The 23,150-nt window shown below is 34.9% G+C and overlaps 2 protein-coding genes and 1 long non-coding RNA gene across 20 annotated transcripts; all 3 read right to left on the bottom strand.

Annotated features, from left to right (window-relative positions):
• Window positions 1-362: 362 nt before the first annotated feature.
• SS1 (glycogen/starch synthase, ADP-glucose type) lies at window positions 363-8,140 on the bottom strand. 2 transcript variants are annotated; one of them, XM_007039008.3, is made up of 15 exons: window positions 7,580-8,140; window positions 5,211-5,569; window positions 4,958-5,035; window positions 4,734-4,858; window positions 4,058-4,139; window positions 3,686-3,859; window positions 3,311-3,392; window positions 2,876-2,967; window positions 2,724-2,786; window positions 2,552-2,641; window positions 1,921-2,045; window positions 1,736-1,844; window positions 1,590-1,645; window positions 1,066-1,105; window positions 363-858 (listed from the first exon to the last, which is right to left on the bottom strand). In XM_007039008.3, the coding sequence occupies exons 1-15, from the start codon at window positions 7,917-7,919 to the stop codon at window positions 700-702; spliced, it is 1,974 nt and encodes a 657-aa protein (XP_007039070.3). In that variant the 5' UTR covers window positions 7,920-8,140; the 3' UTR covers window positions 363-699. The 2 variants fall into 2 exon arrangements, 1 of the variants encoding a protein (XP_007039070.3); XR_016025111.1 differs by lacking the exons at window positions 363-858; window positions 1,066-1,105 and having other exon boundaries at window positions 1,967-2,045.
• A 599-nt stretch (window positions 8,141-8,739) lies between these two features.
• IQD21 (IQ-domain 21) lies at window positions 8,740-12,733 on the bottom strand. Of its 2 annotated transcripts, none has more exons than XM_007039007.3 (5): window positions 12,502-12,733; window positions 12,059-12,157; window positions 10,747-11,040; window positions 9,721-10,086; window positions 8,740-9,598 (listed from the first exon to the last, which is right to left on the bottom strand). In XM_007039007.3, the coding sequence occupies exons 2-5, from the start codon at window positions 12,137-12,139 to the stop codon at window positions 8,978-8,980; spliced, it is 1,362 nt and encodes a 453-aa protein (XP_007039069.2). In that variant the 5' UTR covers window positions 12,140-12,157; window positions 12,502-12,733; the 3' UTR covers window positions 8,740-8,977. The 2 variants fall into 2 exon arrangements, with proteins under 2 accessions (XP_007039069.2, XP_007039068.2); XM_007039006.3 differs by having other exon boundaries at window positions 8,740-9,601; window positions 12,502-12,732.
• Window positions 12,734-16,774: 4,041 nt separating this feature from the next.
• On the bottom strand, window positions 16,775-20,743 carry LOC148763825 (uncharacterized). 16 transcript variants are annotated; one of them, XR_016025331.1, is made up of 5 exons: window positions 20,076-20,743; window positions 19,882-19,977; window positions 18,851-18,893; window positions 18,656-18,765; window positions 16,775-17,696 (listed from the first exon to the last, which is right to left on the bottom strand). It is a non-coding gene; the product is annotated as an uncharacterized LOC148763825 (long non-coding RNA). The 16 variants fall into 16 exon arrangements; XR_016025339.1 differs by lacking the exon at window positions 18,851-18,893 and having other exon boundaries at window positions 16,775-17,341; window positions 17,624-17,696; XR_016025337.1 differs by lacking the exon at window positions 18,851-18,893 and having other exon boundaries at window positions 16,775-17,341; window positions 17,629-17,696.
• Between the last annotated feature and the right edge of the window lie 2,407 nt (window positions 20,744-23,150).

Genomic DNA, 23,150 nt, shown 5'->3' with positions numbered 1-23,150 from the left:
CTTCAATTTAATCCCCCCAATACTTTATTTATTTTTTTGGTTTTTCTAATTTATTTTATCTTCAATGCAAGAACTTTGGCAGTGTCGTTTCAAACCCAACTGAACCAACAAGGGTTGGTCCTACCAAGCTTAAACATGGCTATTAACCATACCTTTGCAGAAACTCAACTTCAGTTCCATTCCTTTCCCTGATAGCACGCCACTGTTAAGTTTTCCTTAGCTTGCAACAAACACAAGAAAAGCAGATTCTGAGCAAGCCCTCTCACGGAGGCCAAGGGCTGATAGCTGCAACTGCTTGTTTTCCCCATGAAAGCTATGGCATTTCAAGGTAGAGCTTTAAACTAGGTGCATAACAATAGCACTTGAAGGTAATTCTGTCTGGTATGGGTAACATTTCACAAAGCAATAGTTTCTTCAGTATTCTGTTTATAGATATTAGATATTACAACGGTAATTTTGTGCTATGTAGAATAAAAAAAGTGCATTTGCAAACTAAATTATACTTTCAGCAAAAAGAATAACCAATGCAACAGTAATGGAAGCTCATAGCCAGAGGGGAATGTGGACCAGAAAAAACACTATACTGGCACGTCATTTTTCCTCTGATTAAGCCATGAACAGCCCCCGTGAGAGCTTGAGTATTAGAATGTCTTGGGACTTTTGAGGGTTTTTCCTGTGATTTTGTCTTCTGTTTTCGGCTCACATAATGTAAGGTGGATCAATAGAGGCCCATTCGAAAACCTGCTCATATTGAACGGCAGCACTTTCCCAGGTACAGTCTCTCTGCAAACCTCTTCTCATCAATCCCTCCCAAGTTAACTTGTGTTCTCTGTAGGTCAGTATAGCCATTCTTAATGCCTGCAATAAGATCAAACTAGTTCTTAGAGAAAATTGCAGTGTGTCCATTTAGCAAGGAGAATTCAAAGGTACAGGAAATGGAGAAGAAACACTATAGGATCATTCTGCGGTACAGAAAAGTAAGTTCCAGAATTCAACCAATGAATGGCAGCTGATAAATGACAGACCCACCATTGCAGGGTAAAATTCAGTTAAACATTAACTTACCTCCAGCATACTTTCCTTTGTAAGGGGAGAAAAAGTCCACCTGTCAGAACATTCGACAACCATTATAAGAGAAACTACATGCAAACAAAACACTGTCTATAGAAAATACAAGCAGGCATACGTGTAGAAGTTGATGTTGTTACTGTCACCTAGGAAAAAGAAGTTATCATACTTCCGTATAGCAAGCAATCACCAGACAAACTTATCTTCGCTTGACATTGTCTCATTATAAAGTCTCAAATTTTATACAATATTCATCCTTCTATACATACAATCAAGTTCTTGAGAAAATCGACCCAGTTACATTCTTCAACAAAACCTATAGATGATGTTACAGATTATTTGATCCACAATTGAGATCTTAAATAGAGTTTTGTTTTTCAATTTTAATTAAACACTTGATTACTACAAAATTTTATACTATGTAAAAAATTGTCCACAAAATAATCATTTGCACAAAGAATTTTGGCCTGTACTGAGTAAGGGAAAAAGAAAGGTCAACAAAAAAGGTGGGGACTGCATACCCTGTGCCATCACCATTACCACCTCCAGCATACGGATTGAAATTCTCTACCGTGTCCTGAAGAAGAGTAAGTTAGAGGCATGTGATGCACATTAATAAACCAGATAAAAGCAAATGGCTCTAAATCTCATTATTGTTTTAACTCACTCTAAGCCCTCCTGTGGCATGAACTACTGGTACGGTTGCATATCTCATTGCATACAATTGATTTAATCCACAGGGCTCAAATCTTGAGGGCATCAACAGTATATCACAACTGCTCATTCCAGAACAACGATATGTTATTTGTATCCCTAGTAACATGTTAACAACAAAAAGAAGTTTCCAGTTACCCTGCAGTGATCCTATGAGAAATCGGAATATTAAATCCAACCCAACCCCTAAATTTATCTCTGTAAGTTGTCTCTGCTGCTCTCATCCAGTCCTCATACAGTGGGTCCCCAGAGCCAAGCATTACCTAAAGCAATTTGGAAGCTAATTAGTCCTCCTGTAAGTTAAAATAACTAGAAAACATGATAACACGCACAGAGAGGCCATGAGATTATGCCTGTTAAAGAACTGATGCCTATCTGTAATGCACCCAATTAGCAAGGCCCAGCAACTACTAGATTTGCATTCCATATAGAGGCCATTTCTAAAAACGAAACATTGTGCCCTTTTATCTTAAACAAATCACCATATTTTAAACCAATTTGAGGAAGAATGATATTATACTATAAAATTAGTATTAAGGAAGAATGGTATTATACAGCAAAGTCATGGTTTTCAAAAAGGGTAAATCTACTTTTACCTTCCATAAGGGAAATGTTTTTTTAACTCTACAAAATTGAAAATAGACTACTACCAAACAGGTCACCATGCTATTCAGCTTAAGGAATACTTCCTTGAATACATGATACAAATTCAGAGTAATTCTACCTCGAACTTATCAAGGTTATTAGAGTTAATGGAAAACTCACTTACGAATTGTACATCATCTTCCATAAGCTCTGGAGTTGCCCAACGGATCAGGTCAATGCCTTTCTGGTAGTCCAGTCTTCCAATAAATCCAATCTTAAATCCCAACATAAGTGAGAATGAAAGAAAGCATAGGTTTTCACTACCAAGTTTACTCCAACAGGAAGTAAAATCTTACCAAGGGACATTCAGGCCTAATTGGAAGAGCTAGTTCCTTTTGTAGGGCAGTCTTACATTGAACCTGAAGTTTACAATTGATTGGGACAAGAATTCAGAAGAGCAACTTTTTCAACTATGAATGGCTGATACTAGAAACAAGAGATGAACCACCTTTCCAGAGAGATCATCAGCAGAGTAATGGAAACCAATATGCTCGTCTGAAGATGGGTCCCATTCAGCAATGTCAATGCCATTCGCAATGCCTGATCATCATTGAATCTTTATGAAGTATCCAGTTATAAAACATCTAATTTCATCAGAGACTATACACATGACTAGAGAACACCAAAACCCCCACAAATGATCAATGCATGCAATTTTCTTATAATAGCCTATTCTTGTCCAGCAAGGAGCTTATGGACAAAGCTAAGACCTAGATAAAGGTCCTACTCAATGTTGTTCCCATCAATAGTGGGATGTCATGGAGCAACTTGGGCATGAAATTTAACCTTCACCATGTTTGCATGTGCATACATCAAAAACCTTTTAGAGTTGTGGCAGATAACTTAAAGGCCACATCTTATAAACAAAGTAGGGAACACGTACCATTCAGAACACTCCTTCGACTGCTTAATAGCTCATGTAAACCATATCCACCTTCAACAGTTGTTATTTCCCATGCATAGCCCTACAATTAGCATATATAGTAGACTAAAGCCATCTACTAAAATTACTAAAACTGCAAGCAGTAATTTAAACTTATTAAGTACAGGACATTGCAGTACAAGCAATACAAGTGGGAAAAAATTTTGGGACTTCTCAGTTAGATTCACACAATATATAATTGGAACCACCAAAAGTTTTCAATTATAGCATTTAAATAACATTTTAAAAATTCAAAAAATTATCAACATTACATATCCAAACAGATGACTATATGTACATGTACCATAACATAGCACAATATGTTAAATAAATCACCTTGCTGACTGTAAGTATCCGATCAGCAGTCACAATTGCACCCTTTAAAATATTGACAGCTTCCCCTGTGTCAAGAGCATGTGTCCTTGCCCATGTAGGAAACACCCACTCCAATGCCCCATACCAATCTGAAGGCAATCCCAAATTCTTAAAGGTTGCTGCAGGTTCCACTCCCTTGCTCATACAAAAAAATATATTTAAAACTAGTATTGCAGGGATGCACTTGCACAATATGATTTGTAAGAGTTCAGTTTACAAGTCTTACAGCCTGAACAAACCTCTAAGGCAAGTTTTTAAGATCTGTATTGGCGTATGAGGAAAAGAGAAAATCAAGAAGAAAGAAGACAGAATAACCATGAGAAAAGCATCTACCTGATGAGCAAGGTTGTGAATTATAAGGATGTTCCGAGCATCCTTATAAACTCCAAATGGATGGTATTTGGAAGCCAAAAGCCTGAATAATGTAACATGTAAAATCCAGAGTCTCAGAAAAATTGCAAACTTTATACATGATTATGATATGAATGTTGAATCAAGTTCCTATAATAAAAAACTGTCTCTCAACCAAAGTATCATCTGCATTAAACAAACAAAAATATACTATCCAAGATATCATATAAGGGATGATCAGCATGAGCAGTGTAAAGATGATACATCTCTCTTCGGAAAGCTACTATGTATGTTCTTCTGTTAACAAGTATGAATGCTGCAAGAATCATTAATGCAGATGTGGCGAACAACCTGCTTCCACATTTGTATTTAATCAGAGTTTCTCATTCTTAAAGCAGCCCATTTCTTTCCTTTTTAATTCCAAATTCAAGGAAAGGCAGAAGAAAGGAAATTGTAAATTGCTTGCTGAAATTAATAGTAGCACACACACAAGTACACTAGGAAAAGTAGCAAAAAGATAAAGTGCTCTAAGAATGAAGAAGCAAACTAATTAATTGATAAGTTGACAAGTTCCAAACACTTGCAAATAAATAAGATATAAAGTCAGACCAATAAAAAGGGGAAAACAAAATGCAATGATAAGCAGGGAACATCTTACACTGGCACTAGACCAGCATGCCAATCATTGACAAGGAAGAGACACTTCTCTCCATAGGTATACCCTCCCAATGGAAGCACTAATGGAGCTTCACACGCTGCATGGCAAAGTAAAGTAAACCGAAACTGTAAAGCCAAATAAGAGAAAAGACTGTCATTTAATGAATAGAAAAGTAATAGCAATTTCATGTTCAGCAAATAACAACCAGGGAAAAAGAAGTATACCTGGTTATCACCAAAAGCACCATGACTGTCACCATATGGATTTCCAGGTCTATGGTAAGAAGGATGGTCCACAAATACCTTAAAATGGAGTAAAACCACTTCACATTATTAAAATTTGCTCCCACTCCACCAACTTGACAAATAGATGAATAAAAGTTATAAACTTTTAGTTAATTGCCCACATAATTCTTTAATATCTCTCCTCATGTACATATTCATGCGAGACTTTTTAGATTAGAACAGAGATTCTTACCCAATCAACACCCTCCCTATACTCATGGAAGAATGCAACCTCTTGCTCTCCTCCAAAGCAATATATCTTGATGCTCCGATCTATATCTAAAGCACCTGCAATATTTTTGTCTGCAGGGGTACCATGCAGGTATCTAGGAGAGACAACCATGACTCGGTGTCCACGGCCAGCCAGTGCTACGGGCAAAGAACCACAAACATCTCCTAATCCACCTGACTTTGAATAAGGTGCAGCTTCAGCAGTAACAAAAACAATATTGTAGGTTATTCTGGTTTGGGGTTTTTCTTCTTCAATTTCCCCATCTTTTTCTTTGGTATCAGTCGTCACATCTTCATGAGAGTCAATGACTTCATAGTCACCTAGGATTCAAGTTAATATACTGCAGTTAGCCAGCAGAAGGCCATTTTATCTTCAAGAACAAAATATGGTTAAAGATACTAGCCAAAGAAGATCAAACTTAAGTGGGTCAAGAAAAGTGGCAAGATTTAGGAGATAATGTAAACTCTGGAATCAACAATTAGAGGGAATACATAAATAGAAACTTTCATTAGGGGATTATCTAGAAAAATGAAATTAAATCAAAAGAACAACTTTGGCAATGACAATTGAGAAAATGTGTGTACTTAAATGTTCCAAATAATCAGAAGTTTGCATATGATAGCCCCTACATGGTGAGTAGAACTTTATATCCCAATTAATCGGTTCACCACTATTCTCACAAGGCAAGGCCTAGTTAGGAGGCCAGATATTTGTAAAAAGGCATCATGCTCAAATAAACTCTTAAATTATTTAAGAATATTCAAATGAACTCTTATTCTTTCATTACGTTCAATCAAGTCCTCATACTTTTATTTCGAGTCAAATAAGCCCTTATAACTCATGATTGATTAATTACCATAAGTAAAAATATTACTTGTCATTTTATATCCACATAGCACTACATGACATTGATGTGGATGATAAAACATACCATATAATTATATTATCATGCCAAATTAGTATATCATATTATCATCAATTATGATATATCAACATACCACATTATAATCAATTATCATAGTTTAGCATTCTACATCAGCATTATGTGATATAAAATACAAATAATGTTTTGACTAAATCAATTATTAGTTATAAAAACTTATCTGATTCAAAATAAAAAAATATAAAAATTTATTTAACTCAAAATATAAATATAAATACTTAATTAAATATAATAAAAATATAAATATTTACTTAAATTTTTTTAAACAATTTAAAAAAAAATTTTTATATCATGCCCTCGTGAAAACCTCTTGGTTTCTTGACCTTATGGACGACATACAGGGCTTAAATGATAGCCTACGTTTTAATAGTAACCTTTATAGGTGAAAGTTGTTGACTCACATGCACAGTGATGTGGATAACAGTGAAGAATCCACCATGAATAGTTAATAACCATAGAATGCGAATTCTACCAAAGCCCGTGTTCCTTTAATATGAATCTTGACCAGCAAGAAGTTCAAGAATCATCAATAAATAATCACCATTTCTCACTCAGCTTTGCTTTGGCACATTAATAAATAACGTAATTAAACAAAATCTAACCATCGGAGAGGAATACTATATAAGTATGACAAAGTGGTCAATTTCAGTTCCATAGATGGCTGGGACCAGCCCGTGGAATTCAACCAAAACATGCACGCAAATCTACGATTGCACTTTGCCTGATGAAAGAGAAATGCCCAGTTTAGCGGATCGACACTTGACACCGCCTGTAAGTGTACTCGCTTGGTCCCATCAATGGGGCAGAGCATGTGATTGATTTTACGATGTTTCACTACCAGCTATCAAAATGACGCATAAACTACAATAATAATAATAAAATCAAGTGTTAAAGGAACTTGCAGCTAGAATCATCAGCCGATCTCTACTTCTAGTCTTCTAGTCCAAGATCCTTTTTTTATATATTTTAACATTAATAAAAGAAAGAAAAGGCACCAGATTTTCATCAAAAAAGAAAAAAAAAATAAAGAAACCAGCTTCATATAGACATAGGATGGAGTATCAACATTAAATAACCCAATTTATCTTTCTCTTTAAAAACATAAAGAAAAAGTGGAGAGTTTAAAGTGTTTTAGTAATCATTGAAAGAGAAAAAATAAACGCCTGAAGTAAAAGCAGTCAAAATCATCAAAGGATCATCATTATATTATAATTAACTGGCAACGTTAAAAGTAATAGACTTATAGATATAATTTATTATAAAGAAAGAAATCTTGAATAATATTTGGTTGTTTCAAGGAGTAGTGTATCAAAACAGAGAAGGAAGGAAAAAAAAAAACCACACAAATAAAAGAAGAAATCCCAACAACGAAGACAAGTGACAATACCAGAAGGAGGAATCAAGTGCAAGCCAATAACAGAGCCAGAGTCATCCCTGTCTATTCCCAGCATAAGACCACGCTTTTCCTTTTCGTCTTCTTTCTTTTCTTCTTCTTCTTCTTCTTCTTCTTCAACAGCATTGGAATTAGAGCCGTTGGCTAAACCGCCAAACTCACCTCCATTTCCACTTTCCTCCGATTTTACAACCGTCAACTTCACATTTTTAAAACTCCTTCTCAAAAAATGACCAAAACCCAGTTGCTTACTCGGCATAAAACTGCAAACTTTACGAGATATATTGGTGGATAATTTGCAAGAGAGTACACGACCGAGTGTCAGAGACTCCATGGGAAAACTGAGAGTTTAGCGAGCAAATGAGACAGTTTTTACAGGAACAGAGGGGAATAGTCGAGAAGAGCACGAAACGAATCGTGAAATACGTAGTACCGAAAGAGGAAGATCTCAGAAAAGAAAGACACCTGTGACTCTGATAATAAAGACAAAAAAGAACAAAATCACATTTCTACCTTTCCTTTGCTTCATTTGTAGAGAAAGACAGAGGGGAGTTCTTTTTTCCTCTCTCCTTTTTCTTGGGGTTTTAAGAGTGAGGAGTCCCAGTAAAAGCGCGAAAGCCGAAAATTTGGATGCCCTGTGGTGCTCCATACGGCAGGAGCTTTTGCTAAAGTGATGGGATTTTGCCACGTCATTGATAGAATGGGCATTCCTGACGTGGCAATTGCAGAAGTAGCAGTTGGAAAAGTCAATGATAGAAAACAAACAAAATAAGGTTGGCGCTTTTGAACGACAGCGTTTTGATTTCATTTGTCTTTCCGGAGAAGATCCATGCTCTGTCACGTGAAGTACGCCATAGACTACCCAGTTGTAAGACCCGGTTTGGTTTCATATTTCCAACCACAAACATCAAGCCGGCTTCTTTGAAAATGGAAATGAAGTGTATTTAAGTTTTTTTATTGAATAAAAATATCTTATCTTCAAAATTATGACTTGTATCTGCTCGAAGGAGATAATTTTGTGTTCAGTTTTGGTTTTCAAAGAGATTAGCTCTTGATTTGGTTCCATTCAACTTCAACTCTGAAAATAATTTGAAATGAGAAGTAGATAAACTGGTTCTTAAGATATAAAAAAGACCCTTAATCCCTTGTCAACGTGGTGGCAACAGCATCAATCAATCAATCCATCTTATAGAAAAGAATAATAATATATCAGTGTACTTAATATATAACTGGACAAACAAATACTATCATAAAGCCTCCAGAGTTGGCAGTTTTATGACATCACTAAAGTCATGAATGAAAAAGCAATAAATAACAACATATTAACATATAACAAAATGTTCATATCACACTTATAGCGGCAGTTCTCAAGCACAATCTGCCAAAATCATGTCACCAGCCATGACCGGCAATAGGCAGCCTCCAATCCTCTCCACCACCGGCATCCGGGCTACAGCCTCCGAGCCGTCCAGACGGTACGCGGGCACCGTTGTTCTTTGGGCCAGGGCTCCTTGGGGCCTGGTAGATTGTGGTTCCCCCACCTGAACTCGAGGAATCACAATTTGATGCTTTCTTTGTTGATGGGTTCCATTGGGGTAAATATGATCCACGTTGCTGCTTGACAGGGCCTTGACTTCGCACCTTGGCCTTGGCAGATTGGGTTGGGGCCATATAGCTGGGGACATTATTCGAGCCTGATTGCAGCTCCTGCAGCTGAGTGGAGTATGGGCTTGATTCCATTTGTGTCACAACGTCCATTTCAACAGTCTTCTCAGACATGTTATCAGTGGTGGCGGTCGTTGTAGCGGTGGTGGGTAGTGTCATGTAAGAACCCTCTTGAAGGCCTAGTTGACGGGCATGGTATGGTTGCGATGACATCCAACGCTCGAGCCAATTCCAACCCCATTGCGCCTTCTCTCGCTCGTTAAGGTAGAGGTCAACATCCTTGCCATTGGGGTGTGGCTGCATGAGGAGTTGTTGATGCTGCTGCGGCTGTTGCTGATGTTGCTGTTGCTGCTGCAAGAAGTGAATTATGACAATGTAATCACCGTTTCAGGGGAAGCAAAAACAAACAATTTCTGATTTTTCACTAAACGAAGTGATTTTCAAGTGCTTATGATTAACAATTAACCAACCTGATAGCTATAGGCATAAGCAAGGGCTCTTTCTCTTCTCATCACAGCGTCATGTTTCTTTGAAGCACTTTCCTTGACTTTCTCCGAACTTCGATGCCCACCATCCCAACCGTCGTATTTCCTCAACGGGCTCTTTGGCTTTCGTTCCAGCTCTTCCATTCCTCGTATTTCTTCCTCGTCTTCGTCCACTGTCTTCTGAAGATTCTCATGAGTTAGCCGCAGCCTACGAGCTCGAACTCTTGCCTGCACCCGTACTAATGCTTGCATGCACCGCATTGTCATTTGTGCTTGTTTGCGCACATTATAGCCTCTCACTAGTGCCTGTAACCTCACCAGTCCCTTCAAAGCACGCAAAGCTCTCCGTGCCTACAAAATCAAACGCAAAATTGAAACTAAACCATCCGCAACATTCTAAAGAACCTAAGAGAAGAATTTCCCCTTTCCTCCCTGGAACTTAATTAGAGTGCCAAAAAGATGAAGAACATCTTATTCCAAGATATTTTAAATAACACCTTATTCCTTTAATTAAGCATCAAATTTTGTGGCTGCCCAAGGACTAGATATTCACCAGTATAATTTTACATAACTAAGGGTTCAAAAAAGGTAGAAATATAAATCTACTAATAAAAGACATTCATGGCGCCCGAAAATATGATGTCATAGAACCTTACAACTTGCAAGGTATAAACAATAAAGTGCAGGTCCACAAGTACTATGCTAATTACTTATATGCCAGCTAGTACTTTGTTTCTGCATCACTATTGGTACACTTGGTTATATGCCTTCGTGATTTTACTAACTGCATAGTGCATAGCTAATAAGATTACAATTACAGGAACTACGCAGTTGTGCCTTACAACTTCTTTTAATTATCATGAAGCTAACAACCATAAAAAATTACATTGCATTTAACGTGGCTCGTCTGATCTGTGATCCTTCCAAATCTTTGCTGGCGAGTTTGTAAAGCGTGTGCAAATGCGTGTGAGAGAGATAATTAAAGATGATGAGGGAGGTTTAAGTTTTTACCAGGTAGCCTCTGTAATACGACTGTATGAGGGTCGCAGCTCTTTCTTCCTTAGAGTGGCGTCCATAGCCAGCCAATCGAACCACTTTAGCTGCAGCTTGAGCTGCTGCGACAGCAGCTTCTGCAGCAGCAGCAGTTGCGACGGCCACAGCAATGGCATGGCTCCTATCTTCATGCAAAGGAGTTGACGTCGCACTCTCATCATTTGTGAGGTCCGGTGAACTCTCCGCCGGAAAATGTTCAAATGACACCACTTCCGGGGCCTCATTTGGCCATTTCTCCACATTATTATCTTTCTGAGAAATCACACCGCGTTGCTCAGTACAAACATTTGATCAATAGTAATAGTGCTTGTACAATGTACACAAACGAAACATTAACTAAAATTTCCTCAGCAAGACAATGAAATTTTTGTTTCTTACTGCTGGCTGGCCAAAAGGAAAATTTTACAGAGCAGATTATTATTGCTATTGCTTGATGGAGATCTAACATCTCAAGCACATGATGATCAAATTGAATGATTGTGATGGCTTAGGTGGCATTGATAACAATGTGTCAAGGTAGTCATATTGATAGGGGACCATTGTGCTTTGCTTGTGTTCATGGCCGTTAGAACAGTGAAAAGGAAGGCCATTTTTGTTCCACGAAGTACAATAATTTAGGACATATTCTATTATATTAGGCCTTCCAATTATCAATAAGTGCCATATATCAAATATATTATTTCATCTTTCAACCAAAAAAAGAAACGAGAAAATCAAAGCAATCCACCTCCACCTTAATTTTTCTTTTCTGATATTTCCCATTCGCCGTATTAATGGTCAGGTTTAAATATTTTATTAAAGTGAAAATCACCTTATGAGGGAATTATTTGAGATTCTTAATTTGTCTGTTTCATTTCATATATCAAAATTAAATCGTAGACTTTGTTCTTGCTGGTATTATAAATATTTAATTATAAACAAAAATTATTAATTAAGATGACTTTTTTTTTCAAATAAACTTAAACTAGCAGCTTCTTATTATGGTAACAACAAATGTGTAAGATCAAAAAGAATATGTCCTTGCAATCCTGTGGAGTATAGCTAATCAAGCGTTGACAGGAAACGATAAGAAAACCACAGAATGTTTTGGATGTAGATATTTGTTTTTCTTTTTAAATTGAAGGGCTGCCTCAAAATGAAATTTTAGGTAGGAAAATGAAAAATATTGAAAGGAACCGACATAAATGGCATTGATTAATTGCTTACGTATATGGCAATCAAATCAGTCAGCTAACAAAGAAAAATCCTAAACCAATCAAAATTTAGTTACCTTTTTCTCGGGCAAGTCCTTAGAAGATGATTTGAACACTTTCTTCACCGTCGAGAACCATCCACTCCCTTTCTTCCCCATCTCCGGCGAACACAGGAGCTTCACAATCGTAAAACAGAGACATAAGTCACAGTCAGATTTGACGAACCGGCTATTTAACTAATTCCACATTACATTCGTAAAAAAGTTTATATACTCGAAGAAATACGTCGGAGCGTAGAAAAGAACGAAATTAGAAACGAATCCACAGTTATATGATGTTCACTTATTCCAGTTAAGCTAATTAGGGCAAGGTTGAGAGTCCATGTGATGAGAAATGATGAAAACAGAGAATGCTTAGCAGAGGAACCATTGAAATTCAAGAATGAAGATTGAAGAGTACCCAGAACCCGGAAAACAACAAGAAATAAAAATATACTGGTTAGAAAAGAAAAAGATGAAACCTGAGACAAGAACAGCAAGCTGATATGTGATCAGTTGGCTTGAATTCTTGTCATGTATTCTCTCTATCATTTTCCATGTATTCCAGAAGGAAATTACTTCACCCTTTTGCTGTGGAAAAGAAACTGAAATAGAGAAAATAGGTGATATGGAGAGAGAAGAGAGATGAGAGCAGAGAGTTTTATCAATTTTGAGTTAGAAAGAGAAAGAACAACTGCTGCAGAGACCCGCGCGATCGGCCGATAGGATTTATCAAAATCACGGGGCGTCTACCTCGTAGAACATATGACAGTTGGGTTACGCCCAATGGACTTCTGCCACGTCACTCAGACTCTTTCCACGTAAAGACAAGCCTACCTAGTCATTATTTCATTTTGCCAAAGTTTTGCCCTTTTTAAGTTATGAATTTTAACATCTTACGGTATAGTTGTATTTTTCCAAAGCAACTTGTGACATTTATTTATTTTATTGTAGCAAAATTTGCGATCATGAAGCCAAGATCACATGAAATCCATGTTGGATTGGTCCCTTAATCAATGCCCTTTTCCCTTTTCTTTTAGGCCCATGAATCTGTAAAATTAAATATCTATACAACAAAGGTTTATAAAATCAATTAAATCTCTTTTGGATAATCTTCCTTATCTCCACTGGTAGTAATAATTTGAACCGTTCAAGCATCAATTAAAAGCTACACACATTATCAAACGTACCATAAAAAATCAATGAACACTTTTATATATGATATAAAATCAATAATACACATACCTTATAGTGTTTATCTATATGTTTTTAAAGTACGATTACGAATTCAACATTTTGTAAAATTTTGTTAGTGGGAAGTAAAAAATCCATATACTTCTAGTATTAAAAACAAAAAAAAACACATCTTAAATCAATATTTCTCTAATTTGTTGGTTAAAGTGATACTAATTTCGTGCACCAATCACCTTTGTCTAACTATCAATGATTTCACCATTTGGATCCAACGGATAGGGGCGGAGTCAACGAAAACTTTTACTGAAGGTAAAAGTCAAAGAAAAATTAAAATTAAAATTTTTTGAAAAGCTTATTAAAAAAATATATAGTATATACAAAATTTTAAAAGGCCACAACTCCACATAATTACACAAAGCTCTACCCCTTGCCAACGGGGGATGCAATGATAAATGAAGAATTAGTTTCACCTACCCGAATCATGAAATAGCGGTGGTGCGTTAATATTTTATCCATACAATAAATAGATAGGTTAAAATTTAGAGTTGCAATTGGCAGCTTACAGCCTTTAGAACAGATTAAGTACATGCGAGTCAGATTTTAATTTGCAAGGCCTACGTTTTGTGTTATTAATATAAATATTCTTCTTTACTTATATGAAAACAAATGTAAAAAAAAAAAGAAATGTTAAGTACGTACATAGAGTAAAATACGTAATAAAAGTGGGTGAAATTTTACCGTCGTAGTTTGTTTTTCACCCTTCTGGGGAGGTTGGGGGTGTTAGTAAATGCAAAAACAGGAGTACTGGTAAATGTCTAGTTCAAGGAGCCTAAAACAAAGGGCAACGTGGATCCACCACATGAATAACTTTTCTTTTGCTTGCTGAGCTGTGAGTTCTTGTTATCACCTTACTTTGTGGGATCCTACCTCTAAATAGTATGGTTGGGGTTTAAAGGGGAAAAATTAAAAGTGCTTAACTATGTTAGATGGTTCCAATTGCTTGCATTAAAAGATAAAAATAATAATAATAATTAAAAAAAAAAAAAAAACAATATTGAAGTCAAAAAGGGTTGCATTAGAAAGGAATGCAGTCTTAGTTGTTACTTCTGTACCGTCCCGATAAAGGAAAATGAGTTTGGTGACAAGCTCCTTTCATATTTATGTTCCCCCTGCTCCTTATTTACAATTGGAGGCCTATCGCTCGTAGCCTTATTGTAAACTTTATCGGTTGCAAAAACCATGGACCACCGGCTCTTGCATGCACAATTACGAGATATGTATGCTCTAAGCCTAAGCTTTTATTGTATTCAATCCTGATCTTGACCCTACCTTGTTCAGGCCTTATCAAGAATTTTGGGCGATTGATTGAACACAAATCAATGTTTTTTTTACTATGATTCAATTATAGGTGTCTTATTTATGATTACTTCGGTTGCTCTTTTAGGAGTTGGTCCTTGGTAAACGGCCTACTTCTATAAAAATTTGATTTAAAACTAAAATTGTTATAGTATATGTTGTGGTATTAAAGAAAATGATTGGCTTGACCCTGTTACACACATCTATATCTATTTATGGAGGAGAATTAGCTATAAGGTCAAACAAAATTTTCCTTGGTACCTTTTTGAGATGAGGTAGAGACATCGGTTTGGAAATGGTGTTTACTTTAGCAGTTGATGAAATGCTTTCGATTTTAAGTGTGGATTGAAAGCAACATGTTAATCTCTACCCTACGGATTGGGGTTTGAGGGAGAAGCAAGGGGTGGCTAATTAAAATCAAGAAATGTGGTCAACCACTCTCGGATGACAACTCCCCAACCACTAACCTTAATCATGAGACAAAAACATTTCTTCACACCTCATTAACGTTTGGTGCAACCAAATCTGTTTTACATGCTTCTTTCTTTCTTCTTTGCCTTCCGCCTCCTCAATCTCATTAGCATTACAGGTTCTTCGTTTAAAAGAGGATATAATACTTTTGCGTAAAATGAATATATAAGTTTTATTTTACTTGAAGGGATCTGGTCCACTGAAATTAGTTGGACCAAATTGGAAGTGTCCACGGATTAGAGCTTATTTGGACTTCGAGACTTGTATATATCGTTCAAACTTACATCCATAAATCCAAATTTTTAATATTATAAAACAAATATGGTTTAATTTTTAAAAAGTAAAATAAAATTTTAAGCAGGCCAGGCCCAAAATTCTTTACTCATGCTTCAACCCAAAACGCTGTGAGCTTGTGACTGCATAGCCCCTTATGGCTGAATAAACCGTGATTTGGTTTGGTTCGAGGGTTGCTAAAATTTAATGTTTTTTCCCCGATAACACTTGAAATAATTTAAATAATTTAAAATTTTTATTTTTTGTTTTTTGTTACATCAAATCATTAAATACATTCTTATAAATTGTTAAATATAGTTACTTAAAACGTTATTTGTAATTTTATATTATTTAATATGTTGATATATTATAATAAATGATAATATGATATTCATAATATATATAAAAGTAAGATGTTTTAATTTTTTTTAATTTATTTCAATTGAGTCTTCAATTGAATGACAAGTGTCATTCAAGTAAATTTTTTTTTATTTTTTTAACTTTTTATTTTTTATTGAATTAATTTTTTTACACTTTATATCAAAAATACGTTGTTTTTTACATTTAAAGAGTTTTTTTTATTTTTTTACTTTTATTTATTTGAATAAAAAAACTTAAAAACAATAATTTTTAACTTTTAATTATTAAAAAATAAATTCATTTAATATTTATCAATTATAATTTAATATTATTTTTTATTTATATTTTCTTATTCTGCATGAACTTTTTAATTTTATATTTTTCACGAATTGTATTTCATTGAAAAAATTGATACATGTGAGGTTTTTTATTACTGAATCATAAGCTAAGTATAACTTATCAATTGAATATTTAATTTATTAGTTAGTACATAATATTTTATCTAAAGTATAGTGGTTGAATCTCTTTTCTCCAATTACAAAAAAATAATAATACATATATTTATTAAAAAATCAAATATTTAAATGTAAAATATTTATAGTGTTAAGAAAAAAATATAAATATTTTTTTTACACCGAAACATGTAATTCATTGATTAATGCATGATCCCTTACTTTAAGAATAAGATTATCCCCTCTCTCAATTATAATATATATATATATATATATATATATATATTTTTTTTTTTTTTTTTACTTGATTATTTGATTTCATAATAAACATATTAGTTTTTTTTTTTTTGTAAAAATTAAAGTCAAATTCCCCTTCTATAAAAAAAAATCACTAGCAAGAAATGAAGATATCAAATTTCCCCATCACAATGTCCAGCCAACCAACCAATGCATACAAAAGACTTTATCAAGCAAACTGATAAAAGCCATGATCCATTTTCCGCTACTGATGAAATGCTGTTTGGAGGCCAGAAAGACTGACATTACCAAAAACAAAAGCTGATGCGCAAAGAAATATGACAAAGTTTGATACCTGGAAAGGTCTCTCCCACCATAAGAAATGCAAATAGGATCGAAGTCCACATCACAATCACATCAGAAAATTAATGTTCTTATTATGAGCAAGGTGATAACTGCCTGTTAAACACCTAGATGAACCCCATTTATGAATTATTAAGTGAAGACACAACACAGACCATGGCCATCAATTATCCCTGGATCTACAACAATTACTGTTCAATGAAGCAATATGATCACTGCCTGTAAAACTTCAAGATCATTTAAATCAATTAGAAAGAGAAAACATAGATCATGGCCATCAATTGTCTCTGCATCTGCTTACCCTTCTCTATTCAGACTCCATCAACCCAATATATAGAATTTTTCATACTCCCAACATAACGTGTATGGTTACACAGACATTGCAGAAAGCTTCCTAACAAAATCCATAAAAAGTTCTTAGCCCAGATACCAGGAGACTAAAAGATTAAAGAAATTAGAAATGTAAAAACCAGGCAAAAGCAGCAACTGCACCAAAAATTCAAGTATCAAAATAACTTCTTCAAACACTGCCAAGCCTAAAAGCTTTAAACTGCTGCAAAATTGATGAATTATCCACCCCAGCGTGAGAATCCCACAGTCCATCTGTTAAAAGATACTGTACAATCAAACAACAAACTGATCTTAGTAACACCCAAATCAACTCCAGATAGACTCAATCAGAATTCCAAATACCATATTATCCACAATCATTTCTTAGTAATAAAGCCCTCACAATCCTAAACATTGAGCTACAAATTGCTATATTCAAGTTTCCAACCAATACATCCCAGAAAAATGCTCCAAAATACCAACTCCAAAATCTGAATTGAAACCATCCAACTGAAAAATGGAGAAAGACGGAGATATGAAAGTGTAAGGATAAGCTTTTACAAAACACCTTACCACCCACTGCTTCCAAATCTTCCATCCCTGTCTTTTCTTCAATTCTAACTGATAACCTCAAACAGCACCTGAAGTATCAGAGAGCCCCATTACCAACACTACCATCTAAACACAAGATTGAGAATATTGAGAATCAAACCAAACAAAACCATCAAGAACAAAAGTATTAAACACTTAAAAGTAAGAAAATCAAACAAAAAGGCAAAACAGAGACTAGAGAGTCAAAACTGCCATGTCAAAACACATCAAAAAATGTTCTAAATTTTTCATAAGATTTAAAGTCAAACCAAATCCCAAGTTTTTTGCTTTCCCAAAACAATGCATTAAGAACATAAAGGACATGGAGTTTTGAAAGAAAAAAAGGGTGGAAGGTACACAGAGAATAGGACATGAAGACAGCGCAACAAATTTCTCCATTACTAGAGACCGATCGACCTCCTCAGACTACACATAAAAACCATTAATTAGGACCATCAAAAAAGCTTGATTTAGAAAGAATCTTTTTCAGTTAAACAAAATCCAATCACTTTCCTTACAAAGTAACACCTTCAAGACATTTATACGATCCAATTAACTCCGTAATCCAAGACAGTGAAGCCCAAATGCATTATAGATTAGTCAACAAAAGTTGAAAAACTATAAATATCCGCCACTACCTACAATCACAAAATAGATATCACTATAGAACTCCAAGCACACAAACGCAATTAAGTAGCCATCTATTATCACTTTCCATCTACTTACCAACCTTCCTCCCAAGCTTCATCCACAAAGATTTTTTTTTTGAAAAGCACTTCATCCACAAAGATATGAAATAACAAAGCTCATATAAGATATAATTCTCCCTGTGGAATGCTAATAGTGCCTAAGAGCAGCCTCTAACCCAAGAATCAAATAAGGGCAAAAGATCAATCAAAATCAACATACTGCATGAAAACCTTAAAAAATTACAAAATTCCAAAACCTAAAAAAAAGAAAGGAGAAAGGCTTTTGCCAGTAAAATAAACAAATACGGAACAAGAAAAACCTATTGGATGACTTAGCCCGAATCTCGATGTAGATAGCATCAAAATCTCAGTATTATCCATCTCTGCATTATGGAAATCCAAAAACGAACACAGCAGAATGAAGAACCATCTATTAATATGAAAAAGAGATCTAATCAAAAAGTCAGAAAGATCTACAAACTATCGTTGCAAAATCAAATAACAAGGCATACTACCCAAAACAATTGCATTGACAACGTTCAAAATTCCAAGACTGTCCTGAAAATACACCATCCAAGATTCACAATGAAACCAATTTATACTTCCACTTCAAAAGAAATACTAATCCAACTCCAAAGTGAAATCTGACCAAGAAAAGAAGCCAAAAGAAAATCTGACCTTTATGATAATCTTTGCCCTTTATCATAATAATAAAGGAAATTGATAACACCAAACACACTTCTAAATAATAAAAGGGTCAAAAAGTCATTTCAAGCTCGGTACCAACAAATGGTTTTCCAAAACTAAATATTTTAGAGAGTTATGAAGAACCAGGAAACAGAATCTCCTTGAGAGTTAAATCCAATGGGAAGTCTTAAAAACCAAGAGGTTCTAAAAAATGGTGGAAAATAAAATTAAAAAAAGAACCTGTACAATCAGACTATAGACTTTTGTCTTATGAGCTGAAGGTAAAATTTCCAACATTGCTCTTGTCAACAACTACCTACAAAAACCATAAGTCAAGCCCAAAAACAAGAGAAAGAAACAGTGAAATGAAAACAAAAAGGTACAAAGAACAAATGTCACCAGTTTAAAGTCCTTAATGTCTACATCTTCCACGAGTCCATCTTGTGCCAATGTAACTAATGAAAATATAACCGGAAATAAAGAAATAAATTATGCTAACAAAAGTTTCTAAAAAGCTTCACGTCTGCTGCCTAGACTTTTAAAAAACTATCTACCTTCAAAACAAGGATGCAAATCAGATATCACGACCAAGAGAAAGCAAAATCAGAACTGACATAACTTGTAATCTGGTGACTCTCTTCTTACAAACACAAACAAATCCCAACAAGATATAGATTTCAGAACAAGAACCCAAACTCACAACCACAAAAAAATAGCATATGAAGTTATGTTTGAACAACCGTATGAACCTCTCTTTATCCGGAATTAATAAGCAAACGCCAGAGAACACAGATTTCACAATTAAAACTCAAACTCACAACCATAAAAAATTAGCATATATATCTAATGTCCGCACTACCATAAAAAACTCCTGTTTATCCCAAATTAATAAGGAATCTCAGCAAATCAAAAGCAGTATGCCACGGTCATTTACTATCTCCTCATCTCTTCCAAACTGCATTCACAAAAAAAATACTAACAATATCTTTATCTCCTGACATGTTACTAATGAACTTCAAAAGACAATATTATTCACAAAGCAGAAGGAGAAACCTTCGTAACGGCCATGAGGAAGTTGAAGGATCAGCTCTTTAGAAAAGGATTAGCAGCAACATCACTGCAGGCAGAAACCATGTATTGAAATATTTTTTTCTAAACTTCCAAAATTATAAACAAGAAGAAATATAAAACTCAACGACTAAACCAAATTCCGTCCACGAAAAACAGCTACGCTGCCAACACTCCAACTCCATAAATCTCGTAACAGGGGAAAGAAACCCAAAAGAACCATCTGTCCATCTGCACAGCATAACCCAATGAAAAGATAGCCAATACTCTTAATTACGTTCAACAATGAACACTAGCAATGCTTTTGTGAAAACTCCAAGAAGAACAGATATCAAAACAAATTCATTTAATCAGTTCTTAATAACAGGTTAAGAGTTAGACCAATCGTCATCACAAGGGATCGACGTCAACAGAATCGCAAGATCACCGTCGATTCCAAGAAGGCAAGAACAGTCTACCTAGGAAACACAATATCCGAGATTCAACCGATTTCTGTCACTACTTCCATAAATAAATAAAAATCCGAAAACGCAATTCAAATCCAACTCCTTAAGGCATAACAAACAATCACCGAAACCAAAACAAATATACGAAGTGACAGAGAGAAGCCAAACGCTGCAGAAAAAGCACCAATCAAGCGTCCTCACCGTTTCCGTAACAGGTCGATTTCAGATCTGAGGAGCTCTATTTATAGAATAAAAGGGATCAAGATAGAGGGCTAGGATTAAGCGGTGGGGAGATTTATGAACGGTCCAGATTATTCGCTAGGTACAGCTGGCTTTAGTTGGCCTGTGAACGTTTTGACCAACGCGGTTTCCAGATACGCCCGTGGTCCTTAAGAAACCTAGCTGCCATATGTCGGTTATGAAGGAGGCCTTATAAAGACACGTGGAGGGACCCGCTGTGACAGTTTCAATAAGCTGGGTTAGTTTCCGATTTGCTTACCGACGAAGTTTCAAGCTAAAGTGGAATGAAGCCCAAATATTATTTGGGTCTCAGGCTTGAGAAAGCCCGCCGGCACACTAGCAGAATGCAGATCCAATAAGAAAAAAAATACAAATATTAAGCATTTGTACTATAAAAAGTAGACTTTGAGATATATATATATATATATATATATATAAAAGATAGAGATAGATGTAACTTCTTTAATAATTTTGATCTTCTAAATCAATAATTTCTAAATATATAATTTTATTTTGTAACACTCTTTTTAATATTTTTCATCTTTTTATTTGTTTCCTCTTCATTAGATTTTTCATTAAATTAATAATCTCATAAATATTTTTTCAGTAATTTTCTGTTTAATTTTAATAACTGGAAATTTCTAAAATATTTATATACTAAATTATTCAAATTACATACTTATTTGGTACTTGTAGCATTATTTGGCATGCCATTTTGGTATTTAGCATTTTTAATAACTTTGATCTCTCCAACCTCAAAATGAATAATTAATTTACATAAATTTTATTTATTCAAGTTTAAATATATCATAAATACTTTCGCATAATCTTCTATAAAATTTCAATAATTTATATATTTCTAATAGCTCAACGTTGTTGGAGTAGCACAAATCTAAATCTAGATGGTTATATAACTTCTTTAATAATTTATATATTTCTCTAATTCTCTTTTTATGTTATAATTACAATTATAATTAATTAAAATATATAAATATTATATTAAAATTTGAATTTCCTATAATAGTTATGTTATAGACGTTAAAAATTATTTAATTATAATTATAATTTATATTTATACAAATATATGATACAAATTTATAATTTTAATCGAAACTTTTATCCATATTGATTTGTTCATTTATATATTTAGTTTGTATTTTGATTTATTCTATTTCATATATGTAGACACCTAAAACAAAAAATTTAAATTATAAAATAAAATATATAAAATAAATAAAGAAAAAAATATATATATACAAAAAAAAAGAGAGATGGCTGGGCATACGCCCAGCCATCTCTTCGCCATCCCGTCCCCCACCCACTACGCGTGATGGGGTTCTGGCCACCAACTCCCTGGTGCCAGAACCCCCTCGTCGGGTTGTCCAAATTTTTGGACAACCCGACTCTTTAAAAGACTACCTGTAAAAACCCAAAAAGGGGAACAAAAACAAAAACAAAAAAACCTAGATCTACCAGCAGAAGAGCCTAGCCACAGAAAAACAAAAAGAAAAAAAAATAAAACAAAAAGCAAAAAAGAAGAGGGGGTTAGATCTAAGAGAGAAGAGAAGAGGAAGCCGAAGAGAGGGAAAGAGAGGGGTCGGCCAGCGAGTAGAGAGAAGAGAGAGAGAGAGAGGCCGACGAAAGAGAGGGATCGGCCGACAGAAGGAGAGAGATCTGTCGGGGGAGAGAGAAGAGAAGAGGCCGGCGAAGAGAGGGAAAGAGAGAGAGAGGCCGACGAGAAGAGAGGGGAGGACGCCGACGCCGACGCCGGCGCCGGCGAAGAGAAGAAAGAAAATTTGTAGAGAGAAGGGAGAGGGTGCGGCTAGAGAGAGAAAAAGAAATTGGAAAATGGATAAAAAAAGCTAAAAAGGGGTTTTTATACCCAAAGGAAAAAGAGCAAAACGGTGCCGTTTCAGTGGGGTAGCTGAAGACGAAAGGTCCAAGCCCAAACGATGTCGTTTTGACCACCCCCACAGGCACCAAACGGTGGGTTTTGAACGCCGCTTTGTGGATCTCTTGAGGCAGGCCAAGCGTAACAGACTTGGGCTCCTGCGGGCCACCGAATTGGGCCAATCGCAGCCCAACAAGGTATAACCCTTTTCTTTTTTGCTTGGGTGTGTTAGTGTTGGGTCTAGCCCATTTTAATTAAAATGCATTTATTTTTTTAGGAAATAAATATTTATATAATATGGACACTTATATTTAATATTAAAAAAACAAAAAAATGAAATAAAAAATAATGATAGTAATAAAAAATTATGGTAAAAATGCATGGCTTAGAATAACATATATATAAAATAAGTAAATAAAAAATTCATAATAATAATAAAATTAAAATTAAAATTAAAATTAAAATATATATATAAATAATAAC

The sequence above is a fragment of the Theobroma cacao genome, chromosome 3 (genome assembly GCF_053813885.1).
Source record: "Theobroma cacao isolate CCN51 chromosome 3, ASM5381388v1, whole genome shotgun sequence".
Taxonomy (NCBI): domain Eukaryota; kingdom Viridiplantae; phylum Streptophyta; class Magnoliopsida; order Malvales; family Malvaceae; genus Theobroma; species Theobroma cacao.
This window is presented reverse-complemented; position numbering and strand designations above follow the sequence as displayed.